This window comes from Lotus japonicus, chromosome 5, assembly GCF_012489685.1.
Source record: "Lotus japonicus ecotype B-129 chromosome 5, LjGifu_v1.2".
NCBI lineage: Eukaryota > Viridiplantae > Streptophyta > Magnoliopsida > Fabales > Fabaceae > Lotus > Lotus japonicus.
In genome coordinates, this window is record NC_080045.1 from 23,883,464 (window position 1) to 23,900,034 (window position 16,571).

Consider the following 16,571-nt stretch of genomic DNA (forward strand, 5'->3'; position numbering starts at 1 on the left):
TTCCGAGTCAAACATGGCCCTCAATGGTGTTTCGAGTTCACTAAGACAAGATATAGTCAAATATGATGTGGCAAAGCGAGTCGCACCAGGCCTAATCAAGTCCCTCCCAGAAGTCTCTTTCCTCAACAAAGTAATAAGCGTAGTCATGGAATATATGTAGGTGGTGATATTTCTTCCCTTATTTATAGTGACTTTATATACATTCAAAATCTTCTCAAAATCTTCTAATATCAAGTCAATGCAATGTGCCGCAGACGGAGTCCAATAAAAATGATCTATTTGTCTGCATCAACTTTTCTCCCGCTGCTTTGTAATTTGCAGCATTATCTGTAACCACCTGGACAACAATTTCTGCTCCAACATAATTGATAGCATCTTCCAACATTTTTGAAACCTTATCAGTGGTTTTCCAATTGTCAGAAGTGTCCAATGAATACAGAAAAAGTGTCCCTTTAGGACTATTTACCATGAAGTTGCAAATTGAGTGCCTTTTCCTATCCGTCCATCTATCAGACATGATTGTGCAACCAGTTTTTTTCCATTCCTCCTTAAATTCATCTCTTATTTCATGAGTTCGAGCCACAACTCGTTTCAAAAGCTTTTCTCTAATATCATTATAAGAAGGTTGTTTGAAACCACATCCATATCTCCCAACAGTCTCCAACATCTTTACAAAAGCATGATTTTTCCCCACATTGAAAGAAAGACCATTTGTGAAGAAAAATTCAGCAATTTCGTCATAAGCTTGCTCCTTCAAGTCCTTTTTCAGCATTTCATTCAAATGTTGTTGCACCCCTCCTCCACTACTCTTTCCCTTTGATGTCAAGCTAAGAAGACCTTTCCCTTTGCTTTGAATTTGACGCCTAGCAACCTCAACCTCCACATCATTTTCTGCACTAATGTCAATCAATTGCCTATTTTTATTTTGTGCATCTTCAGCCTCAGACACAATTTGCCTATATGATTGCATCACATCATCTGGGACACTAATACATCGTCCATCATATCCTCCAAAACAAGCAAGGTTTGTCTTGAATCTATTAATTCCTCCCCAAAAATTGACGTGACAATAGTTGCAACGAACGTTTTTGCCAATTCCAAGAACATCTACCCCATGTTTCCACCCAGGATCATTTCTTCTTCCAGGATAGTTCAGTCTTCCTCGTACGGTAGAAGAAGCACTAGCAGCAGTACCAGCATCAGTGTTTTGTGAATTTCCAACCCCTGACATTTATACAATCACTGTCCCATACCAGAAAACAAAAATAAAAGGTAAGGATCCTTAACAGAAGCAAATGAACGGGGGAGAATGGAGATGAAAAAAAATAGAAGCAAAAGAAGGAGAAGAAGCAAACGAACAGGGAGATGAAAAAAAAATAGAAGCAAAGGAAGGAGAAGAAGCAAACAAACAGGGAGATGAAAGAAAAAGGGTGAGAAGTTGGAAGCTTACCAGAAACAAACGAAAAAGGGAGGTGCGATGTACTCCGGCAGCGGCGCGACGGCCTTGGACGGCGAAAAAAGGCGGCGGTGCGACAGAAGTAGGCGGCATAAGCAAGCAGGTCGAGAAAGAGGAAACAGTAATGGAGGCTGACTCGCGAAAACAGTAATGAAGGTTCACTCGCAAAATTATGTTTTAACAGAATTGGGAATTTTAAAAAATTAGGGATTTAAATTTTTTTTAAAAAAAAAGTAACTCACTGACTCGGTCATTGACTCGCGAGTCCACCGAGTCTACTGAGTATGAGCCAAAAAAACGAGTGTGCTGTCGAGTCAACCCGTTTTCCCCACCTAGACTCGTGAGTCTATGAGTATACTCGCGAGTCTGACAACATTGGTTCTCTGCGCATGCGCTTGAGTTCTTTTAGTTCCTTGAATTCATGAATAACATTTCTTCTACAATCTCTGCAAAACCTCTTGCTATCAAACCTGACAGATAAAGAATCTTTTAGTAAAATATTAAATATTTAAGTTCAAATATACACAAACACACAGCTCTTAAGCAAGGGTTCATACATAGTTTCAAATGTTGACAATATAAACTATACCATGCTAGAAATTAAGTGAAAATTTGATGTCTTTTAAGTAGCATGAGAACAGTGGAGGAAACGAAGTCGATAAAAAACCAAAGTAATTCATTCTTTTAAATCTAATGGCTTGAATAGAAGGGAACAAGTTCTCATAGGAAGTGGAACATGCCACCAACCAGACACTATGTTGACAATTTTAAACAAATTCCATGAAACATAAAATGTGACTTAATATCTATTATTTTGATGAAAGGGCATGTAACTTCAGACGCAAAAGCTAAACTCAAGTTACTATAATTGGAGATTGCACAATATCAGGTCTACAACAAGCTCGGATACTATATTATAATTGATAATGGACTTCTCCCAACTCAACTCCAAAACCAAAAGCTAGCTCAAGTTATTATGATGTGTACTTTGGCCATATTCATAGTCAATGTGAGATCTTAACACTCCTTACAAACCAGATCACCACACCCTCTAGTTAATCAATCCCTAATTAATCCCCTTCGACTTCAGAGTCAAAGCTTCCTTAAATAGCCTTCAAGGAAGTAACTTTTCTTATCCAACAACTAACTTATACAATCTATAAAGTACCTAGTATCCAACTTACCATACCTTCTATTATGTCACAGATGAAGATTGTCCAACAAACAACCTAAATCATTCTACATCTCAAGGTCTTCATGTCATACTCATAATTCTACCATGGACATTGACTCACTTGGGTAATGGTTTCATTATGCAATATTTCAACTATCCTAAGCAAAATTCAGGACAAAACCTTTACAAGCAGACATGTGGTGGCAATGCATGCAATATTTATCCAGCACTTGCCATCTCCTAGTGGGCTCCAGATCCGAATGAAAGCAGACAGAATAGATGCATTTCAGCAGAGAAGAACTGAATACCTGGCATTAATAACCAACATATAATAAACATCTCAACTCATTACAACCTATCATTGACACTAGTCTATTGGTTCATCTTAAAACTTCAAAAGTTCGTGAATCTGAATAACATGTGCCATTCATCTGCCTGATTATTCGACTGAAAAAACTTTTCTATTAATGCAGCATAATTCACTCTTCATTTACTGCATTTCATGCATGCTGCTGATTCAATTCTTAACTCCATGTCTGAGCTCCCTCGTTCAACTTTTTAACATCAAGCCAACAGTTCAATTGTCTTTAATCAGACAAATATATAATCCATTGCAAATTACTTGCATATGAATGATCAGAATATCATCAAACAGTTAGAAGCTACTTAACATGAATTCCCAAATTTTTAAAAGGGCACAAAATACTTGATCCTGGTCTGCCATATTCAGGGCATTTAAACCCTTCAGATGCATCTCAACTTAACTGCTTCTAGTTCAATAATTTATACTATTATTCCATCGATATCAAACTCTCAATATCTAAGTCTAAAAGTGCGTGGAATGTACAATCAAATAACCACCTGTACATGAGTCTCTCTATAAAATCTTCTTCCTTCATCCTTAGAAGATATTGCCTTGTCTCCTCGCCCAGTGCTGACCAAAAATCAACCAGCGTATCACATGAAAGTCTAGCAGTATGCAGAGCACAGGTTTCCCTTGTCCCATGCCCTCTGCCATAATTCACTATTGCTTGGCTTATCCAACTGTTCCGGTCTAGAACACAGAGAGTCGGGCTAAGCAAATCAGAGAGCGAAAGTAAAATGAGACAAGTAAAATGAGTGAAAATGCGTTGGATCCCCCACCGCTTGGGCGGTGTTCTTTATATATATGATTGTGTTTTGACCCGTTTGGGTCATGGATCGCCAGGCCCAATGTTTACAGAAATGCCTAAGCCCGCTAAGTTACAAAGCCGGTAAGCCCATACCAGTCCACAAGCCCACAAGACACCCAGTCTTAAAGTCTTCTTTAAGACGCAGTGTGTCTTATAGCAAAGCCCACAGTATAATTCTAACGCCCTGTAAATCACAAAAGTTACAATGAGCTCGCAGGCTCTGGTAAAAGTACAGCAGAATAGCAATATAATAAGACGGCTTCGCCTTTATTCTTGTGACTTCACATGTGCGCCCGGGCTAAAGTGGTTCGCTTTGTCTTAGTCGTCAGATCTTGACCAAAATATTTGCTTGTCATTTCTGCAATCTGGCTCACTGTACGAGGCAATCATTACCTGTGTTGTTGTCACATAAGACAGATATGAAAATATTTGAAACTTGTAAAAAATGTAAAGCATATTAAAGGCGACGTATGGCGAACCAATGCCATACGTTGTGTTCTGTCATTAAAACCCACTAAAAACATGAATTCAAATTGGACAAGCTTAAATCCAAATTAAGGCTGTGCTCATGAATTCGCGGCCAAATGCTCTAGTTTTAAGAGACTTACTCTTTCTCAATTGTCTGACATCGCCCAATTGATAGACCTAAGTTGTAAATAAGAAAAATATTATGCGGATCAAGGCAAATATTTTAAAAAGGTTATGCCTCGTTAAAAACTCTCCCGCCTGGGGTAGAGAAAAGAGTGCATACCTGTTATTCATTATAATGTGCAACGCCTCATTAAAAACTCTCCTTTTCAGGTAGAGAAAAGAGCACGTTACACTAAGTCTTAACACACAAACAAACGTAGTTTTTACGATACAAACACACAAACCATAAAGAGAACACACCACATAGTCTTTAACACAACAAACAAACTAAAACAACAATGCTCCACACGTTGGGCGAATCAACTGTAATAATAACGCAGGTGCTGTGCATTCCAAGCCCTCGGAATCCTTCGCCCAGATAGTTCTTCTAAGTGGTAAGCCCCTTGTCCCAAATCACGCAGAATTCTGTAAGGACCTTCCCAATTAGGTGATAACTTTGAATCATCTGGACCTTTAGCCTTTCTGCGCAAAACAAGATCACCTACTTGCATGTGCCTTGGAACCACTCTGGTATTGTAACGCCTTTCTGACCTTTGTTTCACTGCAGCCTACCTCAAGCGAACCTCTGCTTTCACTTCCTCAGCCAAATTCAAATCTATCAGCTTATTCTCATGATTTTGATTCTCATCATATGTTGCAACCCTGAAAGTCATATCCTGGATCTCCACGGGAATCATTGCATCCACCCCATATGTAAGCTTGAACGGTGTTTCACCTGTAGTGGATTGGGGTGTTGTGTTGTAAGCCCAGGCCACTGTTAATAACTCATCAGCCCACAAACCTTTTGCTTCACCCAATCGCTTTTTGATGCCATTCAGAATTACTTTGTTCGCCGCTTCCACCTGGCCATTAGATTGTGGATGCTCAACAGAAGCAAACCTCATCTCAATTCCCATTTCATCACAAAAATCCCTGACTATTCTGCTTGTGAATTGCGTTCCATTATCTGACACCACTGTTGCTGGGACACCAAATCTGCAAATTATCTTTTTCCAATAAAACTTTTTAACCTTTTCAGCTGTAATCTTCGCCATTGATTCTGCTTCAATCCACTTAGTAAAATAATCGACAGCCACCATAACAAACCTGATCTGAGCCCCTGCAGGAGTGAAGGGTCCCAGAATATCTACGCCCCACATAGCGAATGGCCACGAAGAACTCATAGAACTTAACACTTCTGGAGGTGCTCTGTGCAAATCAGCATAAACCTGACACTTCTCACATTTTTTCGCATACTCCATACAATCACTTTTCAGAGTTGGCCAATAGAACCCAGCTCTAAGCACTTTTGCAGCCAAAGACCTTCCGCCCACATGACTTGCACAAACTCCCTCATGAACCTCAAACATAATCATGTTAGCCTCATCTCATGTTACACACCTCAGCAATGGAACTCCTACGCCCCTTCTGTAAAGTTGATCTCCCAAAAGCACATAGTGACTGGCTTCGCGAACCTGATCTTTGGAAAATAAAGCTAAGTCTGCCCCATCTGCCTCTAAACATATTTTAATTCGATCCATCCAATCTGGGGATGCTGTTCCAGCTACCATTACAATATCATCTTCATTCACACTTGGACTTTTCAAATTTTCTTGGATCACTGACTTGTTGTTACCTGGATTCTTCGTGCTTGCTAACTTGGAGAGAACATCAGCCCTGGTATTTTCCTCTCTAGGAACGTGATTGACCTGTACACTATCCATGCGCTTCATCAACTCTTGAGTCTTCATTAAATACTTGGCCAATTGAATATCCTTCGCCTGATAGTCTCCCTTTATTTGATTTGCAACCAGCTGAGAATCAGTTTTGATCACGAGACAATGAACATTCATCTCAATAGCCAAATTTATCCCAGCTATAATTGCTTCATATTCTGCCTGGTTGTTACTTTCTTTGAAGTCGAATTTTAACGATTGCTCAATAATTACTCCACCTGGCCCTTCTAAGACCACTCCTGCTCCACTGCCATTTAAATTAGATGACCCATCAACTGACAAAATCCACTCCACCTCTTCTGAAACCTTTACCTCTGGAGACATTTCATTGACAAAATCTGCTAACACTTGCGCTTTAACCTGACCTTTCTTTTCAAACACAATACCAAACTCTGACAATTCAACAGCCCACGATACCATACGCCCTGCCAAGTCAGGTTTTTGCAACACTTGACGCAAAGGAAAGTCAGTTTTGACTTTGATTTGAAAACCTTGGAAATAAGGCCTCAACTTTCGGGCGGAGATAATTAAGGCAAGTGCAGCCTTTTCTATTTTTTGGTATCTTGTCTCAGCCCCTTGTAAAGCATGGCTCACAAAATATATAATTCTCAATTCATCTTTGCATTCTTGCAATAAAACAGAACTCACAGCATTATCTGATATAGAAATGAAAACCGATAAAGGTGTACCTGGAATTGGCTTTGACAATATAGGAGGCTTAGATAGATGCTCCTTGAGATTTTGAAAAGCTTGTTCGCATTCATCTGTCCACTGAAAAACTCTGTTTTTCCTTAAGCATTGAAAAAATGGTGCTGATTTGCTTCCAGAACAAGGTAGAAACCTTGACATAGCTGATATCCTTCCTGTTAGCTTTTGCACGTCCTTCATTGATGTTGGGCTTTGCATTTCCAGAATTGCTTTACACTTGTCAGGATTGACCTCAATTCCCCTTCTAGTAATCATGAAGCCCAAAAACTTTCCACTTTGAATCCCAAAAGAACATTTTTTCCGGATTAAAGCGCATGTTGTGCTTTCTGATTTCTCTGAAAGCCTCAGCTAAATCTAGACAATGTCCACCCATTTCCTCCGATTTGACCACCATGTCATCCACATAAATCTCCATGTTGCACCCCACTTGTTTCTCAAAAACTCTATCCATCAGCCTCTGATAAGTAGCTCCTGCATTCTTAAGCCCAAACGGCATAGTTTGATAGCAATATTTCGGCATAGTTTGATAGCAATAATTCGCCTGATTCGTCATGCATCCTGCTTTTATCAAATCCTCTATCTCTTTCTTTAGTGTAAAACAATCATCAGTGTTATGCCCCGCGATTCGATGGTATTCACACCACTTAGATCTGTCCACGTTGCCAGTGGGCGTTTCGGTTGTTTCGAAAAACGAATTGTGTTAGCCTCCAAACACATGTGCAAAGCCTCTGTCAAATTAACCGCTAGTGGGACCGACCTGTCTTGTTGGTTTCTGGTCCACGTCATTGAGTGTCCATACCCACGATTTCCATAAGGCTGAGCACGATTGCGAAAGTTGGAGCGGTTATCGTAACGACTTGAATTGTTGTAACCTCTTTCGCCCTTGGAAACCGCTCCACCCGAACGCTGATCGTTAACCGTCGCCTTCTTCGAATCTCCTTGCTGTTGTTGGCCAATAACCGCCGCATTTTTGCGGTTTTTCTTTATGCGATCACTTTGCTCCTCGCGAATGAAGCCCTGCACCCTGTTACACAATTCAACCATTGTTTCCACGGGCTTACGACTTAAATTACTGTTCAAACTGCTTGGTTGGAGCCCTAACTCAAAAGCTGCTATGCAAATCTCTGGCATCTTGTCCTCCAAATGAACTGAGAGTTGATTGAAACGCCCCATAAACGATTGAAGGCTTTCATTAGGCCTTTGTTGAATGTTGAATAAAGCTGCTGGAGTCACCTTCTGGACGCGATAGTTGAGAACTGAGACAAATATTTGGCGGACAAATCCATAAATCCAGCAATTGAGCGAGGCGGCAAAGTGGTAAACCAAGTCATCGCTGATTTCTTGAAAGTTGAAGGAAGCATTTTGCATTTCAACGCATCTGAAGCGCCTACGATAACCATTTTGGTATTAAAGTACACCAAATGCTCTTTTGGATCAGAATCTCCAAAATACGAATCAAGAACAAGTGTCTTCAAATTATCTGGGACGGTACTGTTTGCAATTTCATCTGTGAAAGGTTGAAAGTCCACAACTGTTTCGGCCATTCTTCGATCGCCCTCCTGCAAGCCCCTAACTTGGTTAAGTTCAGCAAGTTGAGTTTGCAGTTGTTGATTATGTTGGCGGAGATCATTGAGATCGTCCATGATCCGTTGAAGAACGTCGGGAGGAACATTATCCTGATGGATTTGGTTCCTCTCTCCGTTCGCCCCGGATCGAGTTACCATTTCTGTGAGAAATGAAGCCTAGGAAAGATTCCGTCGGCCCCACGGTGGGCGCCAATGTTCCGGTCTAGAACACAGAGAGTCGGGCTAAGCAAATCAGAGAGCGAAAGTAAAATGAGACAAGTAAAATGAGTGAAAATGCGTTGGATCCCCCACCGCTTGGGCGGTGTCCTTTATATATATGATTGTGTTTTGACCCGTTTGGGTCATGGATCGCCAGGCCCAATGTTTACAGAAATGCCTAAGCCCGCTAAGTTACAAAGCCGGTAAGCCCATACCAGTCCACAAACCATGGCCTCCCCCACCACAGGCATCAGGATAAAGCAGTTCTCTTTCCCGCTCTCTTGCACGTGCCCCATCAAATACCTGGTATGAGAAAAAGATAAGCTACCAAACAGGGAAAAGGATTGCATCATGAGAAACCAATACAAATATGTCGCACTTACAATTTGCAGTCCTTTCAGAGACTTTGAGTACAAGTAGCAATCCATAAGTGTTAGCAAACCCTCACGCGTTGTGGTCAAACCTCCCCAAGGATGGAACGATGGATCTTGAGTTTCATCCTGGACCCCATTCAAAGTGGATGATTTAATGCTATTTTGATTTTTGAAACCACCAGGTCTGCTTCAAGGAACGTGAACACCTGCTCCCTCTTGCTCCAAAGATTTCCCATACAAAACAATCTGCATAAAGCCTTCAAGAAGAAGCCCATTGCACCTGGAGCAGTACATATTTTTTCGCACTTGCTCAAAGAGCGCTTGTTTGTCTATCCTCAAGAGTTCTTGCCGAGCTTGTGGTGATAGCCCACTCCAGAACTGTATCACAAGAAAGCAACGAATGCAATGCGAGACATATTAACCAAATTCAGAATTTCAAATTGCGGTCTGCAACCGCAATTGCAGCCACAATGTAAAGGGTTTTCTTCTCCCCGCATCGGCCTCGGGGCCGCAATTGCAGCTGCATCAACCCACATTTGTCCGCAATTCGGCAACCCAACCGCAAATTTAAAACCTCGAGCACATTATTTAAAAAATTGTTAGTTGCTTATAATAATTAATAAGCCATTGCCTAAACTCAACCTCGAGCAAGGCAATGCGTGTAAAAAAAAGGGTGGAATATAACTGAATGGGCAATCGAAATATTCGAAATTCATATGTAGCATCACTTCATTTATATATACCTTTACAAGGTATTGATGTGAACATAAGGAGTAAACTGAATTTCAATTTGTCAAAACACAAAAGTAATAAAATTGCATGTAACAACAATCAAACATCCTAAAACCCACGACCCAAGGCAATTCATGAATGAATTTCTTAAGCTGCAAGATCCAATACATAGTTAAACAACACATCATGAACAAACACAACAACAAATACAAAAACAACAGTGATCTAGCACAATTCCAATCCAATAACAAAGAAATGAATCTGGAAAACATATAATTGGATGCAGTACCTTCTGGAGCTGATTGTGGCTAATGTCGCCAAGGTTCTTAGACCAGAATCCATTGGCGGAGAGAGCAGGTTTTGATTGCTCATCACTGAATTGATCATTCCCGGTTGTTAATCCTGGCATCTTCCTTCAAACTCAAGAAGATTGACCAGAGAATGCTTCCATGGATCCAATTTGATTGAATTTCGTGGATATGAATCGGAATCTAACGTATTGAAAATCAGTGAAGATCGAAGAAGGAAAAAAGAATTAGGATGTGGCTGATGACAATGAAGATGAGATTTGGTGTCATGTGAGACTGTGTGTTTGTGTCGTGTTTGTGATTTATATATCTATAATATAGAGATGGAGATACTATGACATTAGTCATGGTAATAATGGTTATGGTTTTCGCTTGGATAGTTAAAAACATAGAGTCAAATCTTTTCTTCCCTCCCCATAGTAGTTTTTTTTACAAGACTCGTATATCTGTTTATAGAAGATAATCATGCTAAAGCAAATAGTATCACTCAAAGTATATTTGGTATGTTGTATAGTATAAAGCTTGCATCACCGAGAGTTCCATTGGACATGGTAGTGGTGGTGGTAGGGGTAGAGGGTGGTAGTTGTGGCAGTAGTGGTGGTGGCGGCAATGGCAATGGTGGTGGTGAGTGGTGGTGATTGAGAGGTGGTGGTGGAGGTGATTGTGAGGGAGGTGGTGGCGGTACTTATAGTGGCGATGACAGTAATGATGGTGGTGATGGCAGTGTTATAGGGTATTGGTGGCTTATTATGGGTTGGGTTGGGTTTTGGTGGTCAGAAGAGTTTCATGGGTTTGGGATCAATGAAAATGAAGTCAAGCTTGGATGATGAATCTTTCATTTGTGATCAGATTTTAACATTTATTCTTATTGGAGGTGTATAGCCAAAACATTGAGCCGAAGGACAACTAATAAAGATTTAGAGGAAGGAGATAAAGATTAAGGGTTTTTATTTTTTATTATTTTCTCAATTAAAATATTTTTAAAAGATGACATGTAAGTTTAAAACGTTAGTTTTTTTTACAGAAAAAGGGGTGAGGGGAAGAATGTTGACGGAGGATAATGTTTGAGAATGAGAGTACTATTAAAATAATTTAGGGACTCCATTTGTAAAATAGGAATTTGTGGGGACCAAAAGTGCTTTGAAGCCTTTGCATTATTTCTAACAGGAACCAAGAGAATCAGAGTGAATAGAACACCTTTTGTATTTCAAGAGTATATGTCTATCCCTTACACTTCCTAATGATTTCCTGACTATTCTCCTGCTATATTCTCTCATTTATATCTCAAGGTAGTTTCTATCCAAATAAATACTTTCCTAATTGATTATAACAATTAAGATACAATTCGATTACAAATAACCAACTAGCTTTGGCTGACTGAGTCTGAGCGTGCAGTTATTATCCTATAGTTTTCTCTTACATTTTCTTACATAGACCCTCTTTTTAGGGTGGTCGATTCATATCAGTGTTGCTCTGAGGAATATAGCTGGAATTGAAAGTCACCAATGCTAAGTTTCATTCCTACATTCAAAAGCACATAATTATTTTAATAAAAATAAAAGGAAAGAAAGCTCAAGGCCAGCTTGAATGTAGTTCTCAAGTAGATTTTGTGATGAATTGAAGGACAAACCATGAAGACAACTAAAAGCTTCATTCTCTGTAGAGACCAAAATCTTAAACTGATGTAGTTTATGGCTCTGTACAACGGCTGTAAAACTCCTAAAATATTCACGTTTTTTTTTCATTCGTCTTTCCAAATATGACCAGTGATCTTGAACTTCAATTGTTGCTTGTCCCCACTAGAAAAATAAAGAGCTAAGTGCCTCGGAATGATGAGTCCATCTTGACAATCACGAACCTTTCTATGACTATTGCGAATGCTCCTTGGAATTCCTTGCCATATAAGTTTACGGCTATTTGCACCAACTTCCAAAGTGAACCTAAATTTACTTGCCTCATTGTCTTCACCCAAAAATCGTAAAAAGGCTATATAAACTGGAGCTTTTCCTAGCAAAAATGCCTCAAAGTGCAAGCAGAAATACCTTTCAAAACAATTAAAAACCTGTATAGAAGAGACTCCAAAATGTAAGAGGAGGACTTTTTTATTAGAATGACAACATGAATTGGACTAGAGAAATGTTAATATGCAAATATAGGTCAGAAAAATGTTACTCTCTGCAATGCAATGAAACCATTTTGACTGAATTATTCAGTAAATTTCAAAAGATAATTCAAAATTTAGCATATCAGAATATATGACTACACCATTTTACTTATGCAATCAGTAGCTTCCAATACACCCAACACTGTAAACCTAAGAGCAATAGTCTAAAAAAATTCAAATAGAATAACTTACAGTTAGCATCCATATGGCGTTTTCAACTTCATGTGGATTTGATTTGACATATCGATGGTTAAAGGTGCATCCATCATGCACGTCAACCTTGTGATCAATCTTGAGATGGACCAAGAGAGTTGGAATGTCACCCATGACAGAGCACTCTGATCCAGCATAGGGACACTTGTACGGACGAAACCGACAATTTTGCTCATGCTTAAGCATAGTGTAGTATGGGAATACATCATGACAACCTAGACTCTGATTTCTGCAAGGAAGCTCCAACGATTCAGCTACTTTCTCTAGAGCCAAACACCTTATATTCCCAAGATCACAGAAGCATGTTGGGCAACAGTTATGCATAGAAATCTTACAATTTGAACATAATGTATGGCCATTAGGGCACTGAAACACACAAATCAGAATTAAAGTTTAGGAGGATATTAGAATGGAACATCTAATTGAAATAATATAGATTCAATTTTAAAATTAATTGAAAAGAACCGTATGAATTGTTATCAACTAATCAAAACGGTATTCATACAGTATCACCCCATCCATCTCTTTCAAGTTTCAATCAAGATCAATCACTAAGCTAATTACATATAGTTCAACGATTTATCAAGGTACTTAATGGAAGTCTAATATGCATTAGCATGAAACTGAATGGTGCAAACTTCACAGTGGATGAATAAGTAAACAAAGAAATATATGTAAAAGCAATCACCCTATGAAGACTATGGACATAATGCACCCGTTCTATGCCCATATCCAATTTATGTTGGCATCATGAAGTAAAAAAAATGAGTTTTTTGAACATGCACAGACGAGAAACACATAAGGAAGGAAGAAAAGCAGATTTCAAATTAAAATGAAATTTTGAGTATTGCACCTGATGAATTGGTGGATACATCAAATTTGTGCAAACAGGGCACTTAAGTAAGTCATAGACATCATTCTTCGAATTAATGCCAATCTTTCCATCCAACGCAACCCTAGATTTTGTGACTGTACTATTAATGTTGGCCTCCATTTTAGACATAGTGGTCTAATAATCTGAAAATATCAGGTGAGACTCAAGGACTTCTTTGAAAGAACTGCCTCCTGGAGCCATTGAAAATTCAGATCTACAATATTTCTTTCTCAGTTACTATGACTCATAAATGTGAGTTGAGACCTTTTACAAGAACTGTACATCTGTTAAATAGTAAAGAGTAATAAAGTCAGTCAATGCATATAACTCAAATAGTATATGCCTCTATAGTCATATTTTGGTAATCTATATACCATAAAAGATAGATAAAATAAGAACATACGCAAGAAGAAACAAGATATTTATTTAGTCATAAGAATAACCGCATAGCTTCTTTGGATAATTTACAGGTGGTGTGACACAGCCAAATGCATTCACATGCACCAGTAAGTAGGCAAACTTCAAATTTGACAGCTTAAAGTGTCTCTATTTTACATTAACCATATGCAAATATAAACTATTTGTAACATTAGTCTATCAATTCATAACTTCAAGAAATGAAAATATTCATGAGACCAACAACATTCAACGTAGTTGTCCAAAATGTAATTTGTAAACATAACCTCTCACTAAAAAGAAAGGGATAAATTGTTCATAAAAATTCATATATCATATTATTTTGGCTTAGTTGTGGTCTTAGTCATTCTATTATAGCTAATGTGTGTTTTCAGGGTTCCTCAATACATTTTAGAGAAAATTTAGTCCGCTCAAATTTTTTAATTGATAAAATTAAGTACCTTCCTCATTTTACTCTACTTAAACACTAGATTCTCATTTTCTATGAGAATTATTCACAAAAAATTACCAGAGTGAACAACAATCAAATCTTTTCCACAAACAATATCTTCCTGCTTCCTTTCACTGTACATCGTATATAATAGGAAATCAAGGAAAACCCCATGGTTAACATTCAGGCTGATATTCCTAATTAGAACATCATTTAGCTAACCATCTTCGCATGACAATTTGTGAACCCTGCATAATGCAGTGTCTATTCTTTCAATTTTACAAGAAACCAAGTATTGCCACATCTCACTCTTTCCTTTCTCTCCCATTTTGAACTAGCCATCAAACCAATCAATATGAGAGAAACCATTACAATAAGTAAACAACAAATAAGAAAGCAAATCAAATAACAAAGAGATTAACTTTCCTAGAAATAATACCTTTATCTCAGAAGAAAGATAGAAACCAAAACAAAGCTTCAAATTTATCATCACAAACAATAACTTATCATAGGCAATGCAACATTGCCTTTCCTCCAGAAGCAGCAAACCGAGCCTCATATTCACAAACATAGAAACACAATGCAAACAAACCCAAGCACATGATACACAAATTGGAGACAAACCAAAAAACAAGCATTCAAACCATAATCAAACAAAGGAAAAAACAAAGTCACGAGATGTAAACAATAGTAACCAATTTTTTAGAAAATTAAAAAAACAAAAAAACAAACACCTGCTTTTATTACCAAGTTGTGTATCTATCAAGAACAACGCAAACCGGAGCATCTTTAAAAACAAAACCAAAGGATGCAAATGGAGCAATAAACAATGAAGAATTCATACCACGAGCTCTGAAGTGGCGGAAATCAAAGACAGCAACAGAGATGGAAGAAGAAAGTGTTAATTGTTGGAAAGTGTTGACATCAAGGTTGTATTGTCCTTCTTCTTCTTCTCTGTTGCTTCGAAACCGCACCCTTGTAGTTTTGTATCCTTCGGTTATTTATTATTTATTTATAAAAGTTATTTGGTTTTGACAGCAATTTGTTTTTCAGAAATAAAACTATTTTAGCTTTGTCGTTTCATACGCTCCTCAGATCCCCCAACGGTGGACCAGAGATCCTATTACCACGCCACACCTCCATCATAACAAACAATTTTGCTCTCAATTTTTGATTTAAGTACCTTTTATAAATTTTAAATTAACTAAAATTCAATTAAAAATTTAACTCATGTTCAACTGCACTCAAATTGTTAATTTCAATATTGATATGAAAAGTCTATTGTATTAGTAAATATAATATTAACAAATGCAAAAGATATCCACAAATATTATAAGAGATATGTGTAACATATGAAAAAGTTTGCGAGATTTGACTTAAAATATTAATTCAAACATTTTTATTAGTGCATTACTACGTTTATATTTTATTAATATATTCAAATCTTATAATTAGTATTGTATTAAAAATATGAAATACACATTTGATATTCCAAAAGTCCAAGAGTCTATTAAGTTTTAGGAATTTAAAAAACAGCGAAAAAATTAGAGATTTAGTTAATATTAGGGACTTAATGCACAAGTAGTGGGAGATTTAGTTGCACCATACTCTAAGAGAAGGTAATGTGTGTGAGAACTTTTTGGCAAAAGCAGGAGCTAAGCGGGCTAGAGATTTCCTCCTTATCTAAGATCCCCCTAATGAGCTTTTTCCACTCCTCTTCATGGATACTGTAGGAACTAGTTTCACTCGGGCTAAACTGTCTGAGTGTTTTGCTTTTTCGTTTTTTGGTTTTTCTTGGCCTCTTGTATAAATATATTCTTCTATTGCATTTTGAAATATCGGTTGCTTTGTGTGCGATGTGGTTCCAACAATTTTGCCAAACAGCTAAATCCAAATGCAGTTAAAAAATAGCGCCGATGAACCACGTTAAGAAACGCTAAATTTCTTAGGGATTTACCTTCTATTTTTCCTACGTATTTTCCTTCAAAAATAATTCGTAGGAAAATTTTGCAAGAAAATTTGCACGAAAGTATTTATGAAATCAATTTGTTAGAATATCCACCGGAAGAAGCAAAAATTGGAAGAAATTTTATAAGAAAATCCGCACAAACTAACTTTGTGGAGGTTTAAAACCCTTACAAAATGACTACTGTAATTGTTTTCTTAAAAAAGTTGTCTAGTGTTTACTATGAAATTTTTTTCTAAATAATGTTAAAAAAACAAATTAATTAGCAAAAAAGGGTGAAAAAAAAATTATTTAGCGAAATAGGGTAGTTTTGGACATGTAGGATCTAACGTGGATAGGATATCTTGAATTCGCAAGTTTTTTGGCGAACTGCAGAGAATCTTTGCATGCACGGACTCTTAGGAACGGTGACAGACACCTTGAATTCGCAATA

General features: G+C 37.8%; 3 protein-coding genes across 4 annotated transcripts; all 3 read right to left on the reverse strand.

Moving 5' to 3' along the window:
- Positions 1–235: 235 nt before the first annotated feature.
- On the reverse strand, positions 236–1,231 carry LOC130719342 (uncharacterized). Its single transcript, XM_057569968.1, has one exon. The coding sequence runs from the start codon at positions 1,229–1,231 to the stop codon at positions 236–238; it is 996 nt and encodes a 331-aa protein (XP_057425951.1).
- A 2,977-nt stretch (positions 1,232–4,208) lies between these two features.
- On the reverse strand, positions 4,209–10,384 carry LOC130720771 (uncharacterized). 2 transcript variants are annotated; one of them, XM_057571468.1, is made up of 3 exons: positions 10,056–10,384; positions 9,044–9,412; positions 4,209–8,963 (listed from the first exon to the last, which is right to left on the reverse strand). In XM_057571468.1, exon 3 carries the CDS (start codon positions 7,129–7,131, stop codon positions 5,821–5,823), a length of 1,311 nt encoding a protein of 436 aa, XP_057427451.1. In that variant the 5' UTR covers positions 7,132–8,963; positions 9,044–9,412; positions 10,056–10,384; the 3' UTR covers positions 4,209–5,820. The 2 variants fall into 2 exon arrangements, with proteins under 2 accessions (XP_057427451.1, XP_057427450.1); XM_057571467.1 differs by having other exon boundaries at positions 9,044–10,383.
- A 1,212-nt stretch (positions 10,385–11,596) lies between these two features.
- Positions 11,597–15,190, reverse strand: LOC130720397 (E3 ubiquitin-protein ligase SINAT2-like). Its single transcript, XM_057571035.1, has 4 exons — positions 15,017–15,190; positions 13,305–13,609; positions 12,431–12,817; positions 11,597–12,136 (listed from the first exon to the last, which is right to left on the reverse strand). The coding sequence occupies exons 2-4, from the start codon at positions 13,452–13,454 to the stop codon at positions 11,816–11,818; spliced, it is 858 nt and encodes a 285-aa protein (XP_057427018.1). The 5' UTR covers positions 13,455–13,609; positions 15,017–15,190; the 3' UTR covers positions 11,597–11,815.
- Positions 15,191–16,571: the final 1,381 nt, after the last annotated feature.